Below are 16,316 nucleotides of genomic sequence, written 5' to 3'. Positions count from 1 at the left end.
GGGACAGTTAAATTTATATTTTACAGCGACACGTCTTCTGATAATTTATCTTTATTTAAAGTATTTGTGCTGTTAAGTAACATGCTCTACATTAAGATAAAGGTAAGGATGTGATATTTGAGTTTTTTAATACCTTTGGATAGCCAGATATAATGAGAATGTTAAAAAAAATGGTTCACCAATCCTATCTTCCCGTCACACAAACAGTCGATTTCGCTAAATTTTTAAGATTGCAAATATACCGAAATCTTTTGGCAAGACAACGACAATCTGTTTGCTGGCCCCATATGGCCTTGAAGCACGTGAATTAATGAATGCCAATGCTAATTTCTAATAAACCGTAAGATTAAGGTTCGGTTTTCTAGTTTTTCTCGTCTTTCCCCTGAAATGGGAGGTCGAAAAAATGGCATTCAATCAAGTCGAGGTATTACCAATTCCTTTTTACCATACATCAAGCAATTGCACATCAAGTATTCTTTTGTACGAATTTTGACTTTCCGAAACTTTTACCCGTGATTCAGAACATTTATTCATTTTTTTTTAAACTGATATATCAAATGTTATTGTTATGAAGAACATGTCAAAACAAAATTGTGTTAAAGTAGCTTTGATTATTTATAAATGCAGGGAAATACGTCCATTTTTATTTCATTTGACGAATTCACGTATACAGTGAACTATTTTTTTCCTATTACCACGGAATTTATGTCAACAAATGTAAATGAAACCACTGTATAAAGACGTCAGAAAACAAAGGAGAAAGCAAACTATTATTAAGAAAGCAAATGGTGGAGTTTTTCAAAAATATTGTTTGTTACAATCTACATTACAATTTGTCCAAATCAGATCCTCCGAATAACTTGAATCGAATACTTTTGATAGCAATATAAACTTCGTTCTCTAACGGCTTTAACTTTTCTGTCATTGATTGAAACAATATTTATATGGGACAATCAAGTTATTTTTAATGATTTGTCGTTTTATCTACTTCTTGGACGATTAGATATTTTCCGATATTACATAAATGGGCGATGTAATATGACCTAGCGCATAGTTTGAAAAATCGCCGTTGAGATTTTAGTTGTAGGATTGTGACGCATTGTCAATGGAATCTAACTGGTAAGAAGCGACGTTGAGAGTTTTTATTTGTATTTCTCATACGGGTGACATAATTGAGGTGGTCGCTAGCATTTCCGCCACGGCAGATATTCTAGAAGATTCATAAAGAAAAGGGTTTTTGTAATTCATGAACTTTGAATATTGCAAAATCATGTGATTTACGTTATGATTGACGGATCTCAATGTGTGCATTTAAACTGTTTTAAAACATTGTTTTTTTTTTTAAATCACTTAATTGTTATGGACGGCTTGTTAAATGTTGGTTTGCGGTGCAGAGCCATGTTACTTAAGGCAAAGTTTCATTGGGTTAGGAGAATGCGTGAGACTTTCTACAGAGCCAATAATGTCTAATATTTATCAAATAAATAAATAAAAAATCGAATCCGTAGACGTATTAAAAGACAAAACATTGCCTTCGCACTTGCCCAATCGTCTACTCCCTTTTCGACCAGCTCGTCACTTCCGTTAAAAATAGTTTTAGCCATCTATAATTCTAATCGTACATTTTACATATTTATAGGATGTCGCTGACGCTCCGTCCATATCAGCTCGGGTTACTTAATTTCAACACCATAACAAAATCGCCGAGGCTCGTTTGTTATAGCGTTGAAATTAAGTAACTTGAGTAGATTTTGCGATACTCAACTTTCAGTTCTTAATAATTTGGAAACCTATATATATATATTTGAAATTTCACATTGGCAAACAATAATCATCTCATATAGGGCTTTAAATTCATTAATATTTAACAAATTACAAAAGAAATGAAAATATACCTGATATGTCAATGCGTTCTGTTACACAGATTTATTTGTTGAGCTTCTTCGTCATAGTTTGCAATATAAACACCAGAATGATTAAAATGAAACAAATCTTTAAGGAAGGTATAAGTGTTCACCTTATAAAACAGGTGGTCGAACCTTTAAAGAATAATAGATAAATTATAATTCAAGTAAACACACAAAAATGTAGGGCGGCTACAAAATAAAAATTAAATACACATTTTCGTAAAATGGACAATAAATATCCCCAGTCTTACATTAAAAGGACATAAATTGTCACTCACAAGGTCCAGGGAATCAATTAACTCGGTGCAATTGAATTAGGGCAAAAAGTCTACAGCAACACTGTTGACATTGATCATAATAGTTAGGGTAAATCGAGTTTTCAAATATTCAGTATTTACCCGAATGTTGCTTTAGTGCAAAATTAATCTTATATAAGTACAAAGGTAAACGCCCTTAAAATACAAATTGATAAGTTAAATATTTGATTAAAGTCATGAAATAAAATAGTTCGACGTAAAAATTTACGTATACTTTTTATCCACGCGTTGTTTGTCTTTAATTTAAAAAAGCTCTCTGTTTTTATTTATGCACCAGTTGCGGATATTTTCGAAGATGGAATTGTTGTTTTTATTGTTGACTTTAACGGCATCTGAAAGTGCTGGTACGTACATATACGATGTGAAATCCATTTCGCTTCAGTTAAAAAAGGAGCATTTTACTACCACAGTTTTAAACGATAGGAATCTAGATTTTTTTTAAACCCAATTTCTAATTTTTATTGTATAATTTTACTTAATCATTTATTTCAGCAGACAATCTCTTGGAAAAATATGCTTAGTAAATACAATATTATTAGTTTAGTTCTCAATTTGTCAGACTTTATATCTGATTAAAATTACTATCTTTGACGTAGGTATATATAATGGTCACAGTGTAAGCTAAAAACTGAACAGTCCATTCTAGTTTTTATTTAATATGATGACAAACGAAAACTTGTATGTAGTTTGTTTGAAACTGTTTGTGAGTAGGAAATAAAAGTGCTCCCTCTCGTGCATTTATCACCTGATGATTCAGCCACAGAAGTTGCATAATCCAACTGAAGAAAAGTGTTGTTTAATTCATTATTTGTAATTTATGCATTTTTTGTAGTACACGAATGGGGATATCATCATGGTGTAGGTAAGTGTATCACACTACAATTAAACATCAACTGTATATAAAATGTCTGACTAGAATCACAAACAGTCCGAGTAGTATGTTTAAGTACCATTCTATGTCAGAATCAGGCAATGGGTGACACATTCTCAATTCTGTCTTTTTTCAATACGTCTAGAAAACAACCGAAAAATATTTTTATGACTGGGTATATTAGGAAAAAGTGTGGAAAAATTTCCCGCCATTTTTCAATAGTGCATTTCGACTAAATGTGACCTATTAATATCTTAAAATGGCAAATTCTACAAACACTGATGGTCATTTCTTGTGTGTTAACAAGTATAAATACTTTGTTAATGCAATAAAATCTCAGTGTTTTCCCCTTCATGTGCCAAAACTTATACACATTTTACCCCATCCTAGATGGAGAAGTTCTTAAGCAGATTAGGATTTCTACTATATAAGGTCATTTTCACCTTTTAAAAGTGACTATATTTGACCTTTTTCGGTTTACATGTACGGTTAATTAAGCATTATTATTATTCAATTTTGTTTTACTTTAAATTAAAATACTTACTAAGAATCGAATTCCCACATCTTTTTTTACTTATTTTTGAAAAATGACTTTGTTCATTTTTGTTTAAATGAATGCAATACCATATAAAGCTAGAATTTATTTGTGTTCAATCTATATGGAATTATCATGTAATACTTTAAGATATTCTTATCTACTAAGTATTAGTATCAAACAGAAAAGGACTTCAATCTAATTGGATAGTAACGAAAGCATTGTGGAAACAGATTAGATGTTTTATTTTTTTGTTCAATGTTTCTTTAGAAACTGTCATTTAAACTTTTTCATCATATATCACGAGTGGGGATTTTTTTCATTGGCATCACTCTACAATTAAAGTTAATGTACGTTATTATCTGCAAGCTTTATTAGAGAACCAATAGAAAATACTCGACATGCATTTTAAGATACAAAGGAGTGTATAGTCGCGATCGAGATTGGTCAGAGGTCTTGTCAACAGCAGTTCATTGACCGTAAAAAAAACGATACGGGTTAATGTTTACCTGGCGACAGATAGATTTCGACAGCAGCATTGTTGTACCCCTTATGTTCGTGACGTTTGATTGATAATATATAAAAAACACTGGAAATAAATGAAGCTCCCATATCTTGTTAGTGTCCCCTGATCGGAATTTCTATCCGCCACTGAGTAACATATAATTATACGTAATCATATTATGTGTATCGGAATGAATTATGACATTTAAAAATTTGTGATTTTTTTCTGTTCATAACTAGGGCCCAATCAATGGAAAAAGTTATTTCCCACTTGTGATGGAAAACACCAATCTCCAATAGATATCAAAACTGGAAACGTCTTTAAAGACTGGACTTTGAACGAGTTTGACTTCCGGCTGATTTCTGAGACCAACAACGTTAAGTTAGAACTAGAAAACAATGGACATGCAGGTAGAAACTATGTATACACAGTTCGTTGATTTAAAATATTTGGTCATAATAATTATACTTCTTAATTAATTACATCATGAAACCCAACTGTCCAAATACCTCACAATGGATCTTGAACAGAGTCAGAAAATAGAATTACACAGATACAATATTGTATCTGCTTATTGGAATTTGAGCACGAATATCATCACCACTAGTAATCTACACTGAAGGGTATCTTTGACTTTAAAATGTAAGGAAAGCTTGACAAAATATTGGTAAAAAAGATATCCTTAAAAGAATTTTTTTGAAAGTGAAAACGTTGCTAGCTTCTTAAATTATTTGGTGTCATGGAGGACAAATTACACCTTTCCTCGGGGTAGGAAAATACACAAAGAAAAAAAGAAATCACACTTCCCATCCTGATATCATAACTGAAGTGCTGGAAGTCTACCCCGGTCGATTTGAGTGGTCCCTTATGTTGAGCGATAGGACCCGAACTACAACACAAGCTATGAAAATAGTGGCCTGTGGAATTCAAATTAGAGGACTTTCCCCAATGGATATCGCAACTGGGATTGCTACATTATTGTTGGTATGACCACTATGTGACCCCGACTTCACAAAGTGAGCCTGGGAGCTACTTTATTGTGGCTACATGTAAACTCTTGCCGGAATTTCTTAGAAGCAATGTTACGGGTGTCGCTACCGGAGCAGGAAAATGCTTACCCTTCCGAATTACCTACTGCCACTCCCGATGTTTTGCTGGTGTTCTTATTGCAAGTGGTATGGTATGTTGTGTGATGCCTAGTATTCCGTATCCTAGTTTTTAAAATTAATTTTTTATATTCGGTTCGCTACATTGCGTATGTAAATCATACCTGTTACCTGTTATCTCGTATAAGGCCATGTACTTGAACTTTGATGTCTGTGAATAGTCCTTCTGATTTTGACGCTTAGATATTTGATATTTTTGCCGACATTGAGATGAGATTAAGGAAGAAGACCATGTTATTGTGCCAGTCATAAATATCGAAACTAATCTGTTAAATATTCATGAAAATTAAATTGAAACAAAATAATTTCCTTTTCTTAATAAATCGAGATTTATAAATAGGAAATTTGAATTTCCCGCGCCTATGGGCGCCACCATGATCAGTTGAACTGTGACGTCACGAAGTCGGTTTGTAAATTGAAAATAAATAGGTAATTGATTGATTACCATGTCCAAAGAAATCGCAAAGTTGCGACTTTTCCCCTATAATTTAGAACATTTCCCTTTTATCATTTCGTGCAATCGTAAGCTTGATAAGTCATCGTGTTTTGGTGTTTAGATAAACATGGTCGTAGCAATATTTACGGAATATTCTTTGTTTACATATTATTTGTAGTACTTGTATCAATATCAAACAGACTTAGTGACGTCACGAGCCAATCGGAAGCTATCGGTAAAAATCAATAAAATCTGGCTATGATCTTACTTCAGATAGGAGAGTTCTGCAAGATGGCTATCCACTTATATTTTTATATTAGGATTTCGAACTTTGCATAGCCTTGAGCATTTTATAAAAGCGCATTTTGCATTCAAGGTTTTTTTATTTTTGTTTACGTGGGTATGTTTTATCATAAGAGCCTAACTTAATGCAAAGGTAGTCTTCCCCTTTAAAACCGTAAATCCATTCAACTATATGCTGATGTAGCTATTGTTCTGTGCTAAATTATTTAACTTGGGAGCAAGGAAACTATGAACGGGAACATGATATGTCGGGGTTACGCACGGACAAAACAGCATGAATAACACAAATAAACTAAAAGTATAAAAAAAACACAGAATAAATTAACAACCTGGACTCCACTAAATAGTGTGTGTATGGAGCAGGTGGGATATATCTCCTTCGTTAAAAAGTTTATAGTGTTAAAACAAAAAAGGAACACTTAGACATTGTGGAAAAGAATATGTTCTCTATTTTTCTCTATTTAACTGGTCACACCCTTACAACAACCGAGTTCATAATGTCGGCAGTAAGTATTTTGAAAAGATCACTCTAGTTTTTGTGGCAAATAAGCTTCTTTCAATAGCTTTTGTAATAAGTAAAGCATGGTACAAACATCAATGTAGCTTCGTTTGTCTCCGACATAACATTCATATGTAGGGGCCATTTGAGTGTTGCCATACACAAATAAAAAAGACAATTCTAAATAAGATGTCATTGTGATACAGATTAGTTAGACCTTCTTCACTAAAAAGATTGACCCATTAGTGTCTATTGCTCTCTTTATCTCAAGTTCAGATGATCTTGTGAACATTATTGAACCCAATGTGCTTTGAAGTCTGTCTGATTAGGGTGAAGGAACAAATCATCGGTGTACATTTGTCTAATGATTATATTGTCTCTATCGATTATCCTAGACAGTTTCAAAAAGAAATTATACTTGTGTTTTCGACGAGTTTGATAGTATACGGCTTATGAACGAATATTTGAGAATGCTTATAAATTGATAATATCAATAAACAGCCCATATGTTGTTTACACTGAAGTCTGAAAAAGTTGATAATTATGATCCCCGGTATTATTTTTTTAGTTTCAGTTGCATATCAATGCTATTAATGACATCATAACGTGATGAATCATGTATTGAAGTTTTGGTATTTTGCAAATAATTTAAGTGACATCTATTTCATAGTGCAGGTAAACTTGAAAGATAAAGGGCTTAAAGTATTTGGTGGAGGGCTTCCTGGGATATATACCGTCGAACAGTTCCATTTCCATTGGGGTTCTGAAGATTCCAGAGGATCAGAACATGAAATCAATGGCCAGCACTTTGCAATGGAGGTAAATATAACATCTACAGACGGTTCAATAAAATGAACAACATTGATTTCATGTATCAACTCTTATAACACGTACAAAAAGTAAATGAGCAACTCGGACGCCTCCAAAAAGAATTCGAGCATCGCCGAGTTACTTATAAAAAGGCATGTCGAATAAAGTTTTAAAGTAGAAAAAATATACAAAAACAGACGTTCCGTAAAGATGAGTTATACATTCTTCTCGCCAGATAAACGCAGTGCCACTGTTAAAATGTGCATTTTCGTGGTAAAATCTAAATATGAACATGGGTCACCATGATTTCAAACAGAAATATGAAAACAATGAACAAAAACAGAAAGCAAACAAAAACAACAAGTACAATACGAAACTGTACAACAACATTTATGCACAAACAAGCATCTGTGAATGAAAAAGAGACAACGGGCATCAGTTTTTGAAGCGTCGGTTAAGTTTCTGAGAACAAATAAAACTTACATTGTTGAAAAACATTATGGTCAATTGTTACGATTCAGTTCTAATACCAGGAAACAATCCGTTTTGTCATGGGTCATTTTGTTTTCTTATTACCCTGCAGATGCATGTTGTGGCACGCTCTGAGGTGTATCCTAGTGTCAAAGATGCAATGAGACATCGGAATGGATTGGCAGTCCTTGGTTTCCTGTTTGAGGTATACATTCTATATTGGCCACACATGGGATTAATGTGAGAAGTTTAAAATGATGAGATATGAATCAATTTCGATATTCGGTGTCAAAAACGCCCTACACCCAACTTTAATGGATAAGTCATACTTAAAAAAAAGCTTACACGCGATAATAAAACGTAAAGATGCTGAATTGTACAAATACATAAAGCCATTGCAATTTTCGCAAAATTATCATATCAACGCAGAATCAAGTTACATATAGTCATCCCGCGTGTTACTTTTGGCTGTGAAGTTGAGATTAAGAACATGATCAATATTTAAACAGTGAAATAATGCAATGGGAATATGAAATTAAATATCTGTTTATAAGTGATTGTGTTAAATAATTTTATTTTTTTTGGTCATTGTTCAAGAAGGAAAAAAAATCTAAAAAAAACTTAGAGTTTGTTGTGTTTCATATATTTTTTTTAATATCATTATCATCAATGTGGCCCTTAAGATTAAATGGTTACTATAGGATCATACTATACGTGTATGAAAATGTCAAGTAACTATTGTATACAGCTTGCAATTAAAGTTTTCAGGGTATTCAAATTTCAACCCATCTGTCTATCAGTCCGTCCATCCTCCGTTCGTCTGTTACCACTTTTAATACCAAGAGCATTACTAATCAGTCTTGAAGAGAACAGAATTTGAGCTTGGTAATCCATTAATTGTTTGTAATTTGATTTTATATTCGTTGAATAGGTTGGAGAAGCAAATCATAAATTTGATGAAATTATTGACCATCTACGTGATATCAGACATAAAGGTAACTATGATAACGTTGGATTAGTTCAAGTAAATATAAGGAGTGAACTATATTTTTCAAAGCTTAAGTCGCGCCAATTTGACTATTTATTGATGTTAATCGAGTTTACCAGTGAATTTTAAACGGGTATTTGCGCCCCAATAAAATGAAATCTCATTTGAATCTCAAAAGCTTGAAAAGAATATTCAATACAGAAATTTTCATCCAAAATGCATTTGAATGGTGTTTTTGACTTCCGGTTTCTGAAAGATTAAGTTCGGATATGTTATTTATAGGTACTTAGCATTATAACAACATTAATTATATTATTTTTAAGATGATCATGTGATGCTAAAAACATTCAGTCTGACGTCATTGTTCCCTAAAACAAACTGTTATTATCGGTACGAAGGGAGCCTAACAACACCCCCATGTTACGAGAGCGTCATTTGGACAATTTTCAAAGACCACGTCTTCATTTCAGAGAATCAGGTAAAATAATTCTTTGGATGGTTTTACATACCTTATCATTGCTTTCCAAGGCCTGTATAGTATAGCCTCATATCTTGACCTACACTTAGAGATCGATGGTGAAGGTAAAATATTGGCCAAACTTTATGACAAACGTGATGACTTTTCATTCAGAATTGTCAACTTTCCTTTCATCTGTGGCAACATGCCTTCAGCACCTGCGTATGGAGTTTTCATATTACAACTCATACGTTGTGCAAGAGCTTGCCGTAACAACGCATTTTTTTTGTATCGCGCTAGACTTCTACAGTTAGGCTTCTGGAAGGGGGTTATGTTGCTACAAGTTTTATGGTCGTCAACATGAACTCGTCGATCGTTAAGGTGTATCCATCTGCACCATGAAAACTAATTTTAAATTTTTCAATGTATCATAGTTTTCCTTTCCTCTTTCGTCTACATCGAGCAACTCGGCGGGTGTTTCTAGAAAAGCAGAGGACGCTTGCCCCTAGAGTTGCCCATTTACTTTTGTCACTTTGTATGTATTATTTTATTTATTTAATGTTCTTTGTTGTGTTTGTCTGTTTTCCATGTGTGGTCTTTGTCCCTGGAGTACATTCTTTTGATTTCCGCTAGAAACTTGGTTCTATTGCTTACTCTTAGCTGATATACACAGTGCCTTTCAATAACAGTAATTTCAGACTGTACAATTAAAAGAGTGAACACATTACAATTAACATATAAAATACTTTATATTTAATGATGCATTCAAAAGATATTTATTTCTTGTTTGCATGTTGGTCATTTATATTGCATTTAATTAGTTTCTAAATTTGTCAACTTTTGGAATATTCGATTTAAGTATAAAAAACCGACTCAGCTCGGTCCTCATTTAGACATAATGTTCTATATTCTGTCATTCCACAGTTTATTCTAACAATGGAGTGAATATCTTGCTATTACGGACGATTTCCGTGAATTTATTGATAGCTTTTAAGATCAAATGTCTTCCTGTAACATATAGCGTACTTTTGTTTCAGCTAAACCAGTTTCGAAAGCTTGGAAGAACACACTTTAAAGATTCCGAAGATCTCATCAATAACTATCGGGACCCACAACCCATCAACAATCGACGGGTTACCACAAATTGTTACCAATGTATGTCCACTGGAGCAGGTGGGACTTTTCAAAATGCAGGTTTCCACAACATTATGAAGCAACTTTTCTCAAACATGCATAAAAAATAAATGTATATTTTGAAATACTACAACTTCAAATGAAATGTAAGGTGTGTGTGTGTGTGTGTGTGTGTGTGTGTGTTTATAGTACATCTCTTACGTTGATACGCACTGTATACGTAAGAGTTACCTCTCTGCAGTAAAAAAATCATTTTTCTGCAGTGAACAAACAATTGCGAAGAGTAGTAATGGTGAAATAGAGTATTAGCTCTATTGACCTACTAACTTTAGTTTCTAAATGTCATAAAATAATTCCCACGAGATTGTTCACTTGACTGTAAAATGAGTCCGTTTACAGTATACCTTCCCTATTTTCAGTTGAAGTCTGATTTTTCCTTATCTTACTTTTCGTTTTGAGATTAATTCTAAAAAAACACATTTTAGGGGTACCAATTTGCGTAGTTCATTTGAAATAAGATTTCCAATATCTAACCAAGTGTAAAATGTCCATCGTAAACTGCGATACCTAAAATTAGCAAACTTTGAACAAAAAAAAAACAAAAACAAAAAACAAAATTGTATTTATAATAAAGGTAATTTCCTCGATCAATTGTAAAATACTACATAAAAATGTGTGACCAGGGCAAAATGACAAAGCCTTCATAATTTTTCAAAACGGTTAGTTGGTAAATCAGTTAAGCGTATAGAACAATTACATCTAAAGATTGGTCATAAGTGTAAATAACCATACTAGACATGGAATGCATGCAATTTTTTTATTTCAATTTTTTGTGGGTGGTTAATTTTGACTCTCTAGAAAAAACAGGAAATGGATAGTAATTTGTGGTTCATCGGGAAAGACTGAAAGAGTAATGAAGGAAACCAAGATTTTAGCGGAAATCAAAAGAATTTTATCCAGGGACAAAGACCAGACATGGAAAACACAAACACAACAATGAACATAAAGTAACTAAAATAATACATGCAAATTAACAAAAGTAAATGAGAAAATCGGACTCCACTAAAAACTGGAAGCATGAACCAGATGCTTTTCCAGAAACATTTGATAAAAAAATCTTTAAAATGAGTAATCAGTTGTGAACCATTTTCATATTTTCAAAGAACTTATCATAAACCACTTACGTGTTTAAATTATCGTTTAACCTTATAATTATGTGGCTTTATTATCTGACGTGGGGAAAGTAGCATATCTGTGGTGATATAATAATCACGTAAAAGCATGCGGTCACTGATATACTAAGAATATGTACATGGACATTCTTAAGAAGATTAACTTCCAGTGAAAGTTAGATTTGGCAGATAACAAGTGAAAGTGTACAGTGCAAAAGCATGTACCAATTTTCTGTCTCAATCTTGAACTTTAACCTTTCCATATGTGTTTGTAATATTTATTGATATTCAAGAATTGCAGGAAAGAAATCAAAAGTGGAAAAACCTATTTGTTCAATCGGTATATATGTCTATCCACTATAAAAAATGAACAAGTTAAATGAATTTTATTATATCGTTTGCAGTACTGTATCAAATGTTTCCATTGTAATAAATTTCGATAATTCACACTTTAATAAAATCGGTTATTTCACTCTCGGACTTTATCCCGCCAAAACTTTGATATCAATCCACTCGTGTAAAGACAGTATAAATGTTTAACTCATGCGTGAAACAATTTCCACTCACTCTTTAAATCTAGGCGATTTCCGGCAATCGTGATAATATTTTGATTATTCACTCTTTCCAATTAATTATCCTATTAATAATGTCACATCTAACTAGGTTGTGTAAATTATACACCAGGATATAATCTAAGGCCACATAATTGACTCCTTTCTAACAATGATAATATTCAAGGTTAAGAAAAATATTAGTAAACTTCTATTATCCCGCAATTAATGCATCAACAAGTGAGAAGATGACAGTTACAACTGACATAAGTGTTATGATTTATACATCAACACGACAGGAACACGAAAGCCTAATTAGTTGATAGATTAAAAAGGTCTTAACCAGCTTGAATATATTATTTGTCTTAAATGTTTGTATGGTAGTTGAAAACTAACATATAATTATTTAAATACATCGAAACTACAAATAGACACATTAGTCCACTTTATCAAGCAGTTGATTACATCATGAATATATTTGCCAGATTTCATGCTTTGTATTTTTTTTCTTATTGGTCAATTATAAGGTTTACTGGTTCAATATGATTTATTAAAGCTTTTCGAAACAATATATCATGACATATTAATAACAGTTCATGCCTCAATATTATACGTGAACAAAAAATGTGTAGTGTAAAGATGTCAATTATAACGTAAAATTCAACAATAATACAGAAATTTTTTAATATCCTTAATTTTTAAATGAGCATTTGAAGATGCATTTTCATAAAACTTTAAGTAGTACAATACAGTGAGGTCATTCCTGAAAATTTGGTTTCATTTTGTTGAAATAAAGCTGTTTTCAGGCAGTCCGCAAAGAAATTTCTAGTCTTTTGTTATCAAAAAGTGCATATTTTTGAAATCCTTCGAGTGTGGAGATTATAGTCATTTATAAGTAATTTAGTGATTATTGTTATAAAATCCAGTAGCCATGGTAATATACTGACAACAAATGAGTTTAAGTACAAATCAAGGGTGCCTTTCCAAAACTAACAGCCAAATGCTATGTTTTATAAAATATCAGGCGCTTCGACACTACCGCAGCATGAAAGCATGCATGGAGGAGGTGAGAAAAAAATAAAAATAATAAGACCTTTTTCGATTCATTCTCTCAAAATTTGAGTTCCAAAAGTTCGTGTAAAATAAGGTATTTTGAAAATCAGCCATCTAATGCTGATGAGATAACCTAATACGACAGGGAACTGAAACGTTCCGGATACCATTCTTCATTTAAATTGCACCTTTCCACCATAACATATGTTACATCTGTCTATGTATAAATGCTTAACAACATTTAAACATTATATCCACCAAAATTCAACTTTAATTTTAAGTATTACAAAATTTGATTGGGGTAACTTGGTGTGCGAAACAGTTCGCCTTAATGTAACTGTAAAGTGCACCCTTATGTATATGCTCACTGGGTCAGTAATAATGAGCATTAAATGACTGTTATACTCCTCGGTGTTGCCTTGGACCGTTACAGTCTTTCTTTGTCCATTATTTGTTACCTTAGTTAAAAACTGGTCATATATAAAGATACATTTATAAACAATAAACTACTTTTATTCATATTTGGAACAGCTTATGATAATAGAAAAAAAATCATAACAAATTAAAACAATACCAGCCAATTTAAGAATTTGTAAATAAAAAACTAGGAAATGTCAAACTGCGTATATGATTCCCGTTTTCACCATCAGGTAATGAATTGGATTTAAATGCATCTGAAATGTTCTATACTCAACCTTTGTTATATCAAATAGCACATTTTTGATTTTGCAATTGCGACAAAATAAATATTCAACATTTCTTTGTCATTTAACTGGTATTTATCCAAATTTTTCGACATCCGTCCAAATTTCGTGGCAATTATCTTTATTCCCGGTTGATGGATTGGATTCAAATTTGGTATGTGGCTATATACATGGCACATTGTTGGTGTATAAGTTATATCAACTTCCTGACTTTGCCATTTATCAAATTACATTCGTTTGATTACCGCTATAACCTTGATTCCCTTGATTACTCTTTCATTCGAAAAACATGCCTCATTTTATTTTTAGATTTGTTCCTTTCCCTTGAAACCGTAAAAGAAGCGGGGGAAGGTCGGTTACGCACGTTTTAAAATCTTGTTTAAATCACCATTTCCATCGGAAATGCATACACCAAGTAAGAACTGTTGCGTTGTTTCTAACTTTCCTGGTTTTGCCTTTATTCTGCTATTTGTTATATGGAATTTCCGTTTTTGACAATGCCTTTTGACTGATACCTTGAGTTTATCATTTCCTTTATGTTTTTATTACGCTTTCTTCAAACTAAAGTTTGTTGATACAGACGTAAAATTTAAAACTTCTACATCACATCTTCACTTAGTACTAAGTATTACTTCATTTTTAATTTTGGTTGCCTTTACCAAGATTTCTACATCTCGTATTATAAAATTAACGAGGGATATGAAATATACCACAGAACGGTTTTTAAAGCATACGAAGTCATTTATATTGAAAAAATCTATTTAATCGAAAGAATATATATCACAGACAAAAACTTAATTCAAACATACAGAAAATAACAATGTCTTAAGAACCTCTCTGGCTAAGAATCTGGCAAAATGTGTCTAAAGTGCGGTACAAAAAAAAACCAAAAAAAAAAAAATAATAAATTAAAAATGAAAAAAAAAATCAGAGATTTATCCATTATCCAAGTATTTATATCTCATAATCTCCAGAAATAACCACCAAAGTGTTAGTTAAGTTTGCCTTTTTAAGATATCGACAGTTTAAATTTATTTGAAATGCACATTTGAAAATTGGCGGGAAATTTTTCCCAACATAAGCAGTCAAAAATATATCTAAATCGCAGATGCTTCAGAATTAATTTTACTAGTTTTTCAGTTGCTTTCTAGATGTTTTGAATATATATAAAAGATCAAATAAAAATAAAATTGTGTGTCACCTGTTGCCTGTTTCTGCCAGCAGCACCCGCCAAATTGCAAGCTCAAATGACACAATTAAAAGGTGTATTTAATCATGACATCCCATTGGAATCGGACCCGAACCTGAATGAAAATCACATTGTCATATTTCAATTTATGGTCACAATACCAAAGCTCATCATTGAATTGTTGACGGAGGGACATAATACTTCCATTTTAACCACCCCGCGCGCAATAGAATGGTCATTTTCCTCCACTATCGAGATCGGAGCTTTGTTCAATGAGGCTACTGGTTACATTAGATGTTAAAAATATTACAGATATACAGCCACTTATCCCTTAGATTAAAAAGAAACTTACGGAAGGACACTTTATGTATTGAACTTTACATCCATTGATTGATCTATAAACTAGAACCAACGAAGCTAATTACAAACGATTGAAAAAAAATAACATCCAGAATCCTAAACGGAATGTAAACAAACAACTACATCACAAAAGTAGAGACAATTATGACGCAATAGCATGCAAAAGCTATTTAAGCACTATTGGTATACTCACACCGCAATAAAATATGGAGGCTAAGAGCGATGTAAAACCTAAATTTAACCCACCATTTCGCTTGAATACCTGTATTGAGTCAGGACCATTGCGGTACCATCTGCTGCGATAGAATAATATCTATTTTTCGAGACTTATTTTGGACTTGATTTGATTTTTTGGATCGGATTAGTGTTCAGTAATTCTGTTGTTACTCTCATTTTCAGTTAGTTTCTAAAGACCTAATTCAGTGTGTAAATAAATTACAAGTTAGTGTAATTGATGTGATCAAGCGTGCACATCATGGCTTTGTAACGTAAAAAGTGCCATTATGTATTTAAATTACACAAAGGCCATCAAGGTGTTATATCAAGAAACACCTAAAAACATTCATCACATCATCTCACGAACATGCAGGTTATTCAGTAAGTTGCAAAAAAGTAATTTACGGTAATGTTTTGAGGAGGATAAATAGCTATTTAATGTAAAACAAAAAGTTTTGTTTTTATGTTGACAATTATTTTTGTCAAAAGAACATAAATAATGTACTAAATGGAATTCCTTATATAATTAGACAAAAATTGTGAGAATTCTGTGAAAGTCATGAGATTTCCTTTTGACACCTAACCCATTATTTTTGTGTTCAATAAAAAAATAAGCCTATTTAAATCATATCTTCTTATGTAGTTCAAAAGTATAATTATTTGTGACGTCAT

General features: G+C 32.3%; 1 protein-coding gene across 2 annotated transcripts; it reads left to right on the top strand.

The window, feature by feature from the left end:
- On the top strand, window positions 1-10,544 carry LOC148607467 (carbonic anhydrase 1-like). Of its 2 annotated transcripts, none has more exons than XM_088546501.1 (9): window positions 1-102; window positions 2,502-2,568; window positions 3,057-3,086; window positions 4,375-4,545; window positions 7,210-7,358; window positions 7,933-8,025; window positions 8,752-8,815; window positions 9,132-9,286; window positions 10,303-10,544. In XM_088546501.1, exons 1-9 carry the CDS (start codon window positions 82-84, stop codon window positions 10,507-10,509), a joined length of 957 nt encoding a protein of 318 aa, XP_088402627.1. In that variant the 5' UTR covers window positions 1-81; the 3' UTR covers window positions 10,510-10,544. The 2 variants fall into 2 exon arrangements, with proteins under 2 accessions (XP_088402627.1, XP_088402628.1); XM_088546502.1 differs by lacking the exon at window positions 1-102 and adding an exon at window positions 1,084-1,119.
- Window positions 10,545-16,316: the final 5,772 nt, after the last annotated feature.

This window comes from Perna viridis, chromosome 9 (genome assembly GCF_037379345.1).
Source record: "Perna viridis isolate PV_CMFRI_1.1 ecotype Kerala chromosome 9, ASM3737934v1, whole genome shotgun sequence".
NCBI classification, from domain to species: domain Eukaryota; kingdom Metazoa; phylum Mollusca; class Bivalvia; order Mytilida; family Mytilidae; genus Perna; species Perna viridis.
The sequence above is the reverse complement of the archived record's forward strand: the minus strand, read 5'-3'. Positions and strand labels throughout refer to the sequence as shown.

Coding starts and splice junctions, on each gene's coding strand:
- LOC148607467 (XM_088546501.1), top strand. CDS start 82: ATGCTCTACATTAAGATAAAG. Junction 2,569..3,056: donor AACGGCATCTGAAAGTGCTG/GTACGTACATAT, acceptor CATTTTTTGTAG/TACACGAATGGGGATATCAT. Junction 8,026..8,751: donor TCCTTGGTTTCCTGTTTGAG/GTATACATTCTA, acceptor TTCGTTGAATAG/GTTGGAGAAGCAAATCATAA.